We start from the raw sequence: 12,530 nt of genomic DNA, 5'->3' as shown, positions 1-12,530 counted from the left end.
AACATTTTCCATCAGCCAATTTAAAATTGGATCTTTTTCATGCTGCTCAAAGGATAACACATGAAACTCTAAAGATAGCAACACATTTTTTATTAGTTAATGAATTCACATCTTTGCTCCGACACATGGAGGACATCGGCCTTGTACGTACAATAAACACTCCACCACTGCAAGAAATTGTAAAAAACATTGAAAATTTTAATTGGACCGACAAGGAAGTCATTAAACAACTGTCTGTTGGAAAACATGAAAAACTTAATGAAGAACTCAAAAAATCGATAGTTAGTGCGGCAAAAGGTTGCTTGCATGGTAATCCTTCGGGACAAGGGACGGAAGCAAATGAAGACCTTGACCGCCTCTTAAATATAAACATAATACAAGGCGCATCTTTCCAGTTGTTTGGGGTGGCAAGAAGGAAAGTGATATTCCTCAATTGCTATCAAATGGATCGTCATCATCAAAGAATAACGAAGTTGTGTATGATTCCAGAGCACAAAATCTAGTGAGATATTATGAGCAAAAAGTAAAGAATATGCATTATATGGTAACAAAGTTACACACTGACTGAGTTCATCCTACAAAGGAGAAGAATAGCCTTTTTTTGACAACGACATCCTAAACAATTAAAGAAAATGCATAGAAAATGCACAATTTTATCAGTTCTGAGTCAATTTTCAAAAAGATGTATCCCAATTACAGCTTATAAGAAAGGACAACTTAGAATTAACAATCCAGAGATTTGGTAAGGGAAGTAAAGAAAGGTTTGTAAATTATGATTTGGAGCCCAAAATGCTTGAAACACCAGTCTAAGACAGTTTTTTTAATAAAAAGTCTTATCGACTCCAACGTAGCACAAATAAATACATTGTTTAGATATTTGTTAGGATTGACTTATTTCGATTTTGTGCACAATGGCAGGGAACAAGAGACCCTTAAATGTGCCAACGTCAGTTCATTGCGATATTTTATCAGCTCCAAAGTAGTCAATTCATGCACAAAATCAGCCAAAGACCCAAATATAATACAAGTTTTCGTTTATTTTGTTTTTAAAAAAAGACATCAGGCAAGGTCGGGACCAATATACGCTATTTCTGTAAAATGCGTTATTTAGATGAAAGAATAGTTAGAGGGGTCCGCCATATATTCGAACAATGTTCTTAGTAATGGTGTTGTATCGAGTATAAACATCATGCATATATTGGAGCAACTAATCCGTGGATACATGACGTGTAGTAATTCTGAAAGAGGGAAAAGAACTCTTTTTTACAATGCACGGTCGTTTACTCATAACATTACGTTTACTGAATAGTGTTAGTTTTGTAGACTTATTAAAGTAGTATTTAGTATGCAAACTCCAAACCCTTCACTTTGTGAGCACATCGAGTCGACATACAAGAAAGTTAGAGGGAGATTATACTTGCTTCAGAGAATCAGACCTCAGTTAACCATCGAGACTGCATCAACAATTTACAAGACAAGGAAATAGGACACATGGAAGAACAGACATTTTGTAATTATATATATTTTGTATATTTTACTCATTTTTGAATGGAAAAATCCTTTATAAACATTCGTTATAAATTAATAAAAAAAGACAGAAATGTGAACACGTACTTTTATCGGTTTGAATGCCTAAAGCGAGGGACAGAGAAACATATTCGGCAGATAGATTTAAAGAGGCTGAAATGGACAACGGAGTCCAATAATCCTTTAATCGGATATTTTGTGAGTAAAAACACTTCGTCATTAAACATATGGATATAGTTAATGCTTTCATTTAATGCACGTCTGCAACACAGCACCGAAGCATACGCCCAAAATTTGAGAGCATATATTGACACAGTTTTGGGGACGCTATAGTGCCGAATGGACGTTCAGGTATTACTTACTACTATATTAAAAATACTGCAAAGAAATAAAGAGAAAATTAGACAGGACACCTATTAAAACCAAACGATTTTTTGTCCCTAATTGTGAAAAAGCAATAAGTGACAAGATAGTCCTGTTGTATATGGACCGGCCTGAAAATAGACTAACTTTTGTATTCTCTTACACAGAAGTGGTTTTATTTTATAGTAGAAATATTGTATATAACCATAACCATTAACTAATGTATTTGTAGAACACTAATGGATAGTATATTGTATATAACCAGCAAGTAATGTATATAAAGAACACGTTAAAAGCATTGATAAATGTAATGAGAAATGAATGTATTCTAAAAAGTAAGAAAAGTATTTCTCTATAAAAATATTTTTGTAACAACCTACATTGCACATGACCAAAACGAGTATTTTACAAATGGATAGTATATTGTATAACGAGCAAGTAATGTATATAAATCCACACACACAGTGCATATTCCAAGAGTCCCAATACGGTGTGATACGGAAGAGAAACACAGAATCAATATGGAAAATTTAATTACCGCTACTTTCCGTATTTTCCTCATATACAGAACGATACGTGCAATAAAAAGTACGTATTTGTGGCTGTTATTTTTCTTAATAATTCTTAATGATACTTAAATCGGTATTAAAGATACTTGGTCAATTCAGAAGTAGAAGACGAAATGTATAACCGTAGCAAAAGTTCATGTAGGCAGTGAAAAATGGTTGCCGTTAAATTACTGTCTCCTGCAAGTATACCGTAGCAGTTCACACTGTGTGGAGCATGCATAAATACGGGGTTTTCTTACATCCGAATTTCCCCGTGTTATACAGAATACGGACAAATTCGGAGACTAAATCGACAGCATAAACTCCGTATACTTAATCCGTATCACACCGTATTGGGACTATTTGAATACGGATAATAGGATACTATCCGTAAACGGAATGTGGAATACAGACGGATACAAGCTTGATACGGAGATTGATACGGATTTACGAATTTCTGTATTATAGAACGTAGTATACGGAAAATACTGATATCATACGGAAATGGCGAAACATCGTCCTTAACGAATACGGAAAAATACTGATGATGAATACTTTAATTCTATTGCGCGCCGTTGATGACGTATTGGCATATCGACCAGCGTAGCAGTTGAATTTCTAATTTTGCTACTTTAAAAAAAGAAGGAAATGTGTACAAACTAACCCACTAAAAATTGACGCTCAGAAATTTTTTTCTCTTTCAATAATAAAATACTTATATATACAAACTGTTTTCAATAAGCAATTTTTTTTAACTACAATAAAATATAAACTAGTCGTTAGCCCGTGGAAAAATCCATGAGTTCGCTCGTCCTTTTTATACTTGCGCAGCTAAGCTACCATTACAGACGTATACGGGTATTATAATATAGATAATAAAAAACTTTAAGGTATAGAGCATATAAGAAAAGAGCATCTAAAAAAAATTTTAGCCTTATATATAAAATATGCACAAAAACGTTGAAATAAGCACAAATCAAAGAAAACATTACAATTAAAGTTCTGGTATACAAATTCAAGACATGGGGTGCGCAATGGATTGATCCCAAAATTACTATCTACACACACAATAAAGCCATTGTGCACATATGGAAAACGGGCTTTTGTAAGTGTAAGGAAGCTTGTGCGGTTGCTGTTCTTCTTTATTACTAACCATAACATAAATGTTCTAATGCATCATATTTATGGGAAATCAAATACTTACGCTGATTTGCTCTCCCGTTTACAGGACAACCAGTTCAAGAAGCAGCGCACATACACCGAGCCGCATCCCACCCCTATTTCGCCGTTAATCCTGGACCTCTTAGAGTAACCATGAATAATTTTCTTGATGCTGCACTTTCAGGAATGACTATGTGTTAGTTTTGTTTAATTTTTGTTCTGTATTGCATATAAAATATTGTAATGCAGGAAAATATTTTTGTTTTTTTTACTTAGAGAATTATTCGTGATCTGTATCTTTCATTCGAGCAGGAGAAAGGATGGAAATTTAACCTGGGGTGACATATTATGCTTTTTATTTAAATATAATTTTTTCAAAAGAATTTTCCATAATCTTAACTTGATTATATACCTAGATTTAACCACTGCTTAGTTTTTTATCAGATTTCAAGAAAAAGAAAATGTGACATATCGGTTGTTAGAAGGACTCAGAGATTGTCCATGCGAAATTGAGCGACGGGTTCAGAGAAGTAAATATTTGGCTTCTAAAGCCTTTAACTATATTTTGACTGCTAAACTATAAAGAAACTAATTATCCTGCCTTAGAAAAAATATTTTATTCATATACGTATTTATGCATTTTAACCGATTTTTCAATAGCCAGAAAAGAAAATGCAAAACAATGCAATGCTCGGATGATAAACAGGCTAGGCAGAAAAATATCAGACGAATTATATCAGCAAGACGCTGGGTATAGTGAGAAAGTATGGCGAACCATCAACACGTGCTCCGAATATACATTGCCTGGAATTTATTAAGCCAGACATCCATCTTTCAGAAACATAAAAAAAAATCTCCATCTTGCTTCATTGTGAGACATCATCAAAACATTTGTTTACTAGTTTGTTTGCTTCTATTTTATTTTTGTTGTTTTTCTGCTTCGTTCTTTTTTATTTTGCATATCTGTCTTAATTTTCTTCGCCGAAACCTTATCCGCTACAACTTTTGGGAATTAATGTAGCTTTTTATTTTATCATCTTTAAGCTTGACTAACTTTTTTATTCTCTTACACAGGAGTGGCTTCATTTTATACTTAGTATATTGTATATAACCAGCAAAGTAACGTATATAAATAACACGTTAAAAGAATTGGCTAACTAGCTTTCTGGTTGATGTTCATTGTATTGAGCAGAGCCGAACAAGAGACTAGAGGGGAGTAAAAGTGGACATTTTCAAAATTTATTGTTCGTGGTAGCTAGCTCAGGGTAATTGTATTCTTTTATACTTAGGATGGTTGCAAAATATATTGTGTTGGAAGCACATGTTAACAACCTACATTGCACATGACCATAACGAGTATTTTACAAACAAATGAAAGATCCGCTCCTAAATTACAAATGAGCATCATGGGAATTATAAAAATGCATTAGCTTCTCTTAACTATGAAACTGAATATGCATTTTGCAGACTGAGGTAGGATTTTACAGATCACCACATATGTACACAAAATGTTAAAACAAAAAACATGTGGCAGTTTAAACAGATCATTCCTGAATTTCAAAGACAATCTAAAAACCCAATTCCGAACCACAATATAAAACATATTTCAAGTCTAGCAGTATCAGACAAACCAAACGATATCGACAGGACGTCTAAAAAAGACAATAAAATAAAATCGATAAGTTAAAAACGTCCTAAAACGAACTCAAAATGTCCAATATTTTTTTAATAATTCTTAAGGATACTTAAATCGGTACTAACGATACCTGGGCAATTCAGAAGTAGAAGACGAAATGTATAACCGTAGCAGAAGTTCATGAAGGCAGTGAAAAATGGTTGCCGTTTAATTACTGATTGTCTGCTGCAAGTATATATATGCAATAACCTTATAAAAAAACCTGTGAATGCATATATATAATGGAATTGCTCCCTACAACCAAAAATACTTTTTGTGTCCAGGCTGTTGCTCCTGGTTCCAACACTCGAGCCTTTAGCTAGCTAGCTACATCTAGTTGAACACCTTTTCTAGCTGGTAAGAAAAACAGAGAGAAAATCGCAGCAGTTCATAATCGCAGCTAGCTTTGTTACACATACACAAAGAATTTGTACTATCTACCTCATCGGTCATCGATAAGCTGTTAAGAGCAGGAGATTAGATTATAAGTAAGATGCTCTCTCTCATCAAAATTTAGTGTTAAAACTCCATTTAAGTGAACTAATACATACATTTTTCTCAGGCAAACATTAGTTTTCTTAAACAATCCAAGTCACGTCTAAGTTATGTCTAAAATGTGGTACTTGTTTAGGAAATTAATTCGAAAATAGTAAGGTTACAATAAAATAGTAGTTGGTATTAGTAGTAAAAAGTAATAGTAGTAGTCATAAATATACTCCCTTCCCCCTCTCCCCTTCCTTTTTTGGTGATGACAAACCTGCTAGATTTCACAATTGTCCCCGGGATCAGTATCTCCGCTGACAGTACCTTGGTCAAGGAGCAACTAAGTTTTTTATTTTCTTTTCCCCATTGATGATTGTGATCGAGATTAAGATTGCTATGATGACATGATTAATCCGTACCTTCCAAACTCCGACAGTTGCATTTTAGCTTTAACCTTAACATTTTAACTTTTTCAGGAACAAGTTGAGTTATATGAACAACAGCGGCGATGCGCTGGACAGTGGTGTTGGGGTGCTGCAATTAAAGATTTCAATCGGCGGGAACAGAGCAATTGTATAACCAATGCAAGAGTGAATATGCCGAAAGTTACATTGGTCGTTGCAACAATTAAATATACACATGTCATACAGAGCTATTTTTAATGACATTCGCTTTAAGTCGCTTTATATAATAATAAAAAGGTTTGCGTAAGCAGCCTAGAACCTTGTTAGTTAGAAATATTCAAATGACTTTAAAATGTATACCTTTAGCGAAATAACAGACTTGCTGGATGCAGAAATTACGAAATTGAAGATGAACATTGAAGGTGAACCATCCGGACAGAGCAGCAGAAAAATGTTTCGGATCCAAAAATACGAATAAATGCCAAAGTGGATACTTTCCAAGAACTGGCTCGAGCCGAAGTCCCTAAATACTTGAATGCAATGGTCGGCAAAAAATACAATAGTACTAACACAAGCTAAATTGACTCCTTTGTGATAGATGTAGTTTCGAATGGCACCTAAATCAATATGTTCGAATATATTTCTCTAATAAGGGCTATCGTGGATGGTTAGGGACATGCATTGTATTGATATAGGTTCTGGATAAACCTGAATATTTTCTACTGCATCTTTCTATCAAAACGCCGCTCTTGCCCTTAACATCCGATCTTCTAAGTTTACAATGATAACACCAATGCTGCAGAATGGAGAAAGGAAATTTGCAAAATTAAACATCAGTAACCAGCATGAAAATAATTATAAAAAGAAAAACCAGTACTCCTCATCTAACTTATATAAAAAGCCTTTTTTAGGCCCTCCAAAAAAACAGAATCATCGCAAACGCTACTACTACAAAAAGTAAATGTAAGTAATTTTTCAGAAAATTTGGATAATCTTTTTGATTACTGTAATCACAAAATAAAGCTATTTCAGGCAGGTGCATTGGAAAATAGTACCTATGGATGGGGACAGCTTTAGATCAATACTTAATCTTAAACAATTAAATGGTTACCTTCCCTATATGCATTTTAAAATGGATACATTAAATACTATTCTTAAGCTAAACAGACCTGCTTGTTATATGACCACATTAGATCTCAAAGAGGCTTATTACACAGTACCAGCACAAAAATACTTAAAATTTGTTTTTGATGATGTTCTATACAAGTACTTAGATTTACCAAATGGATTATGTTCTGGTCCAAGAAAATTCACAAAATTACTAAATTATATTATAGCAGAATATTTGGCCGACATATTTAACACACACATGCCATATAATAAATGTCTTGAAGGAGTCATTAATTCCAGAACAAGTGGTTACACTTCTTGGCTTTATTATTGATTCTAAAAGAATGATAATTTACTTAGATAAAGAAAAGAAAGGAAATATTACCAAAATATGTACAGAATTAATTCGATGTAATTTTACATCAATACAAAAGGTTTCCTCTGTCAGTGGTGCCCTGGTCAGCTGCTTTCCAAGAGTAAAATTTGGAAAACTGTTTTACAGAAATCTGGAGCATGATAAGACATCAGCTTTAAAGAACAATTCAGGAAAATTTGATTTTAAAATGCAAATTGCAACAAGATCAAAAAAGGAACTGCAGTGGTGGGTAGATAATATATTGACTAGTTTTAACACAATAGGTTATACAAACCCTGACTTAGTTATTGAAACTGATGCATCAAATACTGGATGGGGTGCTGTGTCTGAATCCATCAAAATAAATGAATTTTGGGACAAAAATGAAAGAGATTTACACACAAATGCTCTTGAACTAAAGCAATTTGACAACACTACAGCAGTTTTTTGCATTAAAAAGATGGGTACCTCTCATTCATTAATTTGCAACGACATAGTTTTCGAAATCTGGACTCTGGCAAAAGTCTGGATAAATGGATATCTATTTCATATTCCTGGAAAAGAAAATAATATTGCAGGTAGAGAATCTAGAAAGAATGACAGTTTCATTGAGTGGAAATTAGATTCCAAAGTACTACAATCCTCTATATTAAAATTAAATTTCAATCCACCAATTTATTTGTTTTCTTTGAGGACGAATTGTCAAATAAAAAAATTATTTACTTTCGGCCAGACTCAGATGCTTGGGGTGTTAATGCATTTTTATTTGATTGGAAAGATTTTAAATTCTATGCATTTCCACGATTTTCACTGATACCCAAAGTCTTGCAAAAAATATTTTTCGAAAAGGCTACTGGAGTATTTGTTGTGCGAAACTGGCCATATCAGCGTTTGTATTCTCAATACCAAGAAATACTAATTGGAGACCCTATCTTCATTTCCCCTAGAAAACACCTGCTGAATCTACCGTTACGTCTAGAAGTAACACAGCCAATTGATGAAAGCTTGACCCAATTAATTGGGATAGTGTCTGGAAAGCTAAAAATGTGACAAATCTCTCTCATACAGCCAAAAATATTGTAAGATCGCCGCTGAGTGATGGTACAAGGAATCAACACCTACTATATATCTAGGAATAGATGAACTATTGCCTGAAGTCAATTGATCCGTATCATCATATTATTGTTGAAGGTCTGGAATTTCTTAACTGACCTCTTTGTGAATAGCACAAGGCAATATTCTGCACTTAATACTGCAAGATCAGCATTAACAATCATAATGGAGCCTCAATATGGAATTAACTTTGGGAGGCAACCAATTATGAAACGTTATATGCATGGAGAATTTAAATTGCGTCTGCCACGTTACTCCTTTACGTATGATATAGATATTGTCTTAAAACATCTCGAGTCACTTGGAGATCCTGACAAGCTACCCTTGAAAATTTTTAACATACCGGACTGTGAGTGCGCTATGAATTCTTTCAGGACAAAGAGATGAAACTATATCATCAATCGACGTACGTAATATTGTGTTTTAACACACAGAAATTTTAGTGTTCATAAGAGAACTTTTGAAAACATCTCGACCTGCACATAATGTTGCTCCTTTAGAAATATTAAAATACGACCTATCAAGAAATATATGTTTAGTAGAAAATTTAAAACAATATTTAAAAATCACTTTTCCATTGAGAGGCTTATTTGTTAAATTGTTTAGAAGCATACAAGCACCACATAAACCTGTGTGTACGTCAACCTTGTCTCGTTGGGTAACAACTACTCTAGAATGTGCTGGTATCGATACCAAGCTTTACTCTACCATTCCACGAGGAGTGCCTCAACCTCCAAAGCAAGAGCGAAATGACTTTTCTTAGCGGATATTAATAAAGCAGGAGATTGGAGAAAACACTTTAAGGAAATTTTACAACAAACCTATTTTACGAAACTTTAGTTCCGCAATTTTGAGTTAAATACTTTATAAGAGAATTGAGTTGACTTGTTTATTACCTAACATTTGTTTCGTTTAAATAAAGATGTATCAACCACAACCTTTGTAACATTTGTTTAAAATAAAGGTATATTTATCGCTACAATTGTAAAATATTCTTTTTTCGACCATCAATCTTTAAATACTCATAATAAGTACTCTGCGAAGGAGTGGATCTGTATGGAAAATATTTAGAAAACTAAGCAAGTACTTTTCTAATTTTGCTTTAGAAAAAACATCTGGCAGCTGAGAAATCTGTTAATTCTGACGATAGTCCAGGGGATCGTGTATATATGAGTGAAATTTGTAATGCGTTCCATTATGCTGCATGTAACACAAACAGCAAATATTTTACAACATTTTGTTCTAACTTTTATTTTCAAAAGTCGAAATTCATTTTCTTTATATCTTTGTAACTAGGAAAACTGTACCAGCCACTTGGACATTATTCGAGCCACTTTGAAATTCTAATTATTTGAGCAATTCTTTAACTCATCTCCTTTTAGAAACAAAAGCCATATCAGAAGCCCAAAAGACTGTGTTTATTTTGCGGGAAAAAACCCCGGAAATTGACACGGCATGTCAGCACAGTCCACACAAAGGTGAAAAAAGTAGCGGATAGTCTGACCTTTAACAAATCATCAAGAATAAAGGCGTTCAGAAAAATAAAAAGGGAAGGCATAGTGAAGTACAATAAGGCAGGGGGGAAAAGAAAAAGAAAGAAAATATTTTGAACTTTTCCATTGCAGTTCATGTTCAGCAAAGATATCGAAAAGGTTTTTTCACAACATGGACGATCTTGTGGAAAACAAAATGATGCTCCATCAGTTGGTTTGCCATAATATATGGAATCTATTCCTAATAAGGATAAAATGCCTGAGACATTTGTCAAAAACATTTTATGCAAAATCAGGGAAGATGAAATCGGCTCTATTGTCAGAAAAGATGAGAGCATTCTTAACCTGGGCTGTAGAATGTTTAAAAAAATTACAGCACATATGCAAAGATTGGCCGTTTGATGGTAATTATGAAAAAAGTTTTAAAATCATTGATATGTTTAACATAGATAACTTCGATTATCTATGCAATGCTGTAGATGTTATTACTGCCAAGGATGATAAAACTATAAGGGCGGGCTTAACCCTATTCGGTCCGGGGTTTTTCGAACATACTATGACCGGGGGGGGGGGGGGGGGGGGAGATTCCGCCCCCCCTCAATAACTTTTCATAGGGTTGTTCAAATTGAATCAAACTTGGCACACTTATAGTGCGTCATAAAAGGAACAAAATGGCGCCAAAAAAATTTGCTTGCGTCAGCACATTTTCTGTGACGTCATCAAAAGCTTGAAAATTGTTAAAAATGCCACTATCTGCTTAAAATATAATTACTTTTGTTTTAGAGCGAATTTTTACATTCTGTTTGAAGTTTCTGAAAGCTAAATAAAAGTTATTTAACATATTTTCCGGTTTTTACATGGATCGGATGAAAAATTGCCAAAAATTGCCCGAAAATCCGTTTTTTTTCGATTTTCGGGTAAAATCCGACAAAATCGGGAAATCGGATTAGTCACGTGTTCAAAGTATTCAAAATGATTCTTCTTGATGAAACAAAGTTATGTTGCAAGTTTCAAGTTCTAAGGATAATCCTAACAGGAGCTATTATATTTTCCCCATTATAAGGATTTCATAGAGATTTTTAGGGGTAGTTTCGAGTAATGGCCAATATCAAAGCCTCTGAAAGGTATGGGACCAAAAAAATTAGCATGCAGGCGTCTAATAGATAAATGTTGAAACTCAGTAAGTATCATAGCCATATAACAAAGCAATCAGGAGTTATTAAAAAAAAACCGTCGGGGGGGGGCGGAATCCGCCTCCCCCCCCCCCGGACCGAATAGGGTTAAGACATAATTTATATTATGTAGTGATAAAGGCAGTAAAAACCTCAAGGGCTAAAATGTTTCTTGAACGACAAGAAACTTTATCAACTGGATAACTTTTACAAGTCCTTAAAATCCAATGAGGATATCATTGTTTCTTCTGCAAGGTAAATTCGTGACCTTTCATTCAGCAGGTTTCAGCGCCGTGACAAAATTTCTCCTACCCAAAAACAAATCTTCTCTCCAATAAACGAATATTATTAACCCTATTTGAAATAAAGGGAAGGGGGCATAAAGTCCACAAGCAAAACTTAAATTTCAATATCTTCCAAAACACTCGCTTAATTTTCAATAACTTTGTGATTATCAATCACTATGTTTTGTGTGACTTTTTTTTCCAAAACTTTACCTTCAGGATTTATTAGGCGTTGATTAAAACCACCATATTTAACAAACTTAAATGGAAAATAGTATAAATTTTGACATAATAATCCATGTGTAAGAAAAGTTAGGTCACTAGCAGAAAATCAAGACAAAATACCAAAATATATTAGCCAGAATGCTATTATACAAAAATATGCTGGCTTCACAAGAAAATAAGTATGCTAATTTATTCCATTAATCTCAGACTACGGCGGTAAAACTACCAGAGCCAAAGAAGTGCATACCAATTCGGGTTAAATAACTCTGACCGCAAACTTTTACCGGGTAATTTAATTATGACCTGTCTATAGTCTTAGCAAGATTATATATTCAGTGGTACTGTTCCTTTTTCAGGCGATTCTTCAAACAAAGGTAAGATTAAGGAAAAAGCCATGCCTGGTATGATGGAAAACGTTTTGAGTGGGTGTAACTCTAAGAAATATAAATTATGCTATCTGTTCTTTTTGCTGAAATATTTTTTTTTTAAGAACATTATTTACTTTGAGTGTATTTATTACTAGGACAACAGACAGACAGTTCTATGGAAGAAAACAATGGGTTAGTGAGTGGACAAACTGGCAAAGAAGCGGAACATTCTGCTTCAGGGAAAAGTGC

The 12,530-nt window shown here is 33.9% G+C and overlaps 1 protein-coding gene across 1 annotated transcript; it reads left to right on the top strand.

Annotated features, from left to right (window-relative positions):
• The first annotated feature begins 7,293 nt into the window (after window positions 1–7,293).
• On the top strand, window positions 7,294–10,457 carry LOC130627599 (uncharacterized). The gene is made up of 7 exons (XM_057441398.1): window positions 7,294–7,579; window positions 7,632–8,204; window positions 8,360–8,672; window positions 8,853–9,088; window positions 9,183–9,397; window positions 9,846–9,902; window positions 10,365–10,457. The coding sequence occupies exons 1-7, from the start codon at window positions 7,294–7,296 to the stop codon at window positions 10,455–10,457; spliced, it is 1,773 nt and encodes a 590-aa protein (XP_057297381.1).
• Window positions 10,458–12,530: the final 2,073 nt, after the last annotated feature.

The sequence above is a fragment of the Hydractinia symbiolongicarpus genome, chromosome 1 (genome assembly GCF_029227915.1).
Source record: "Hydractinia symbiolongicarpus strain clone_291-10 chromosome 1, HSymV2.1, whole genome shotgun sequence".
Taxonomy (NCBI): Eukaryota; Metazoa; Cnidaria; class Hydrozoa; order Anthoathecata; family Hydractiniidae; genus Hydractinia; species Hydractinia symbiolongicarpus.
Note: the sequence above shows the minus strand (reverse complement) of the source record. Positions and strands in the feature narration are given on the sequence as shown.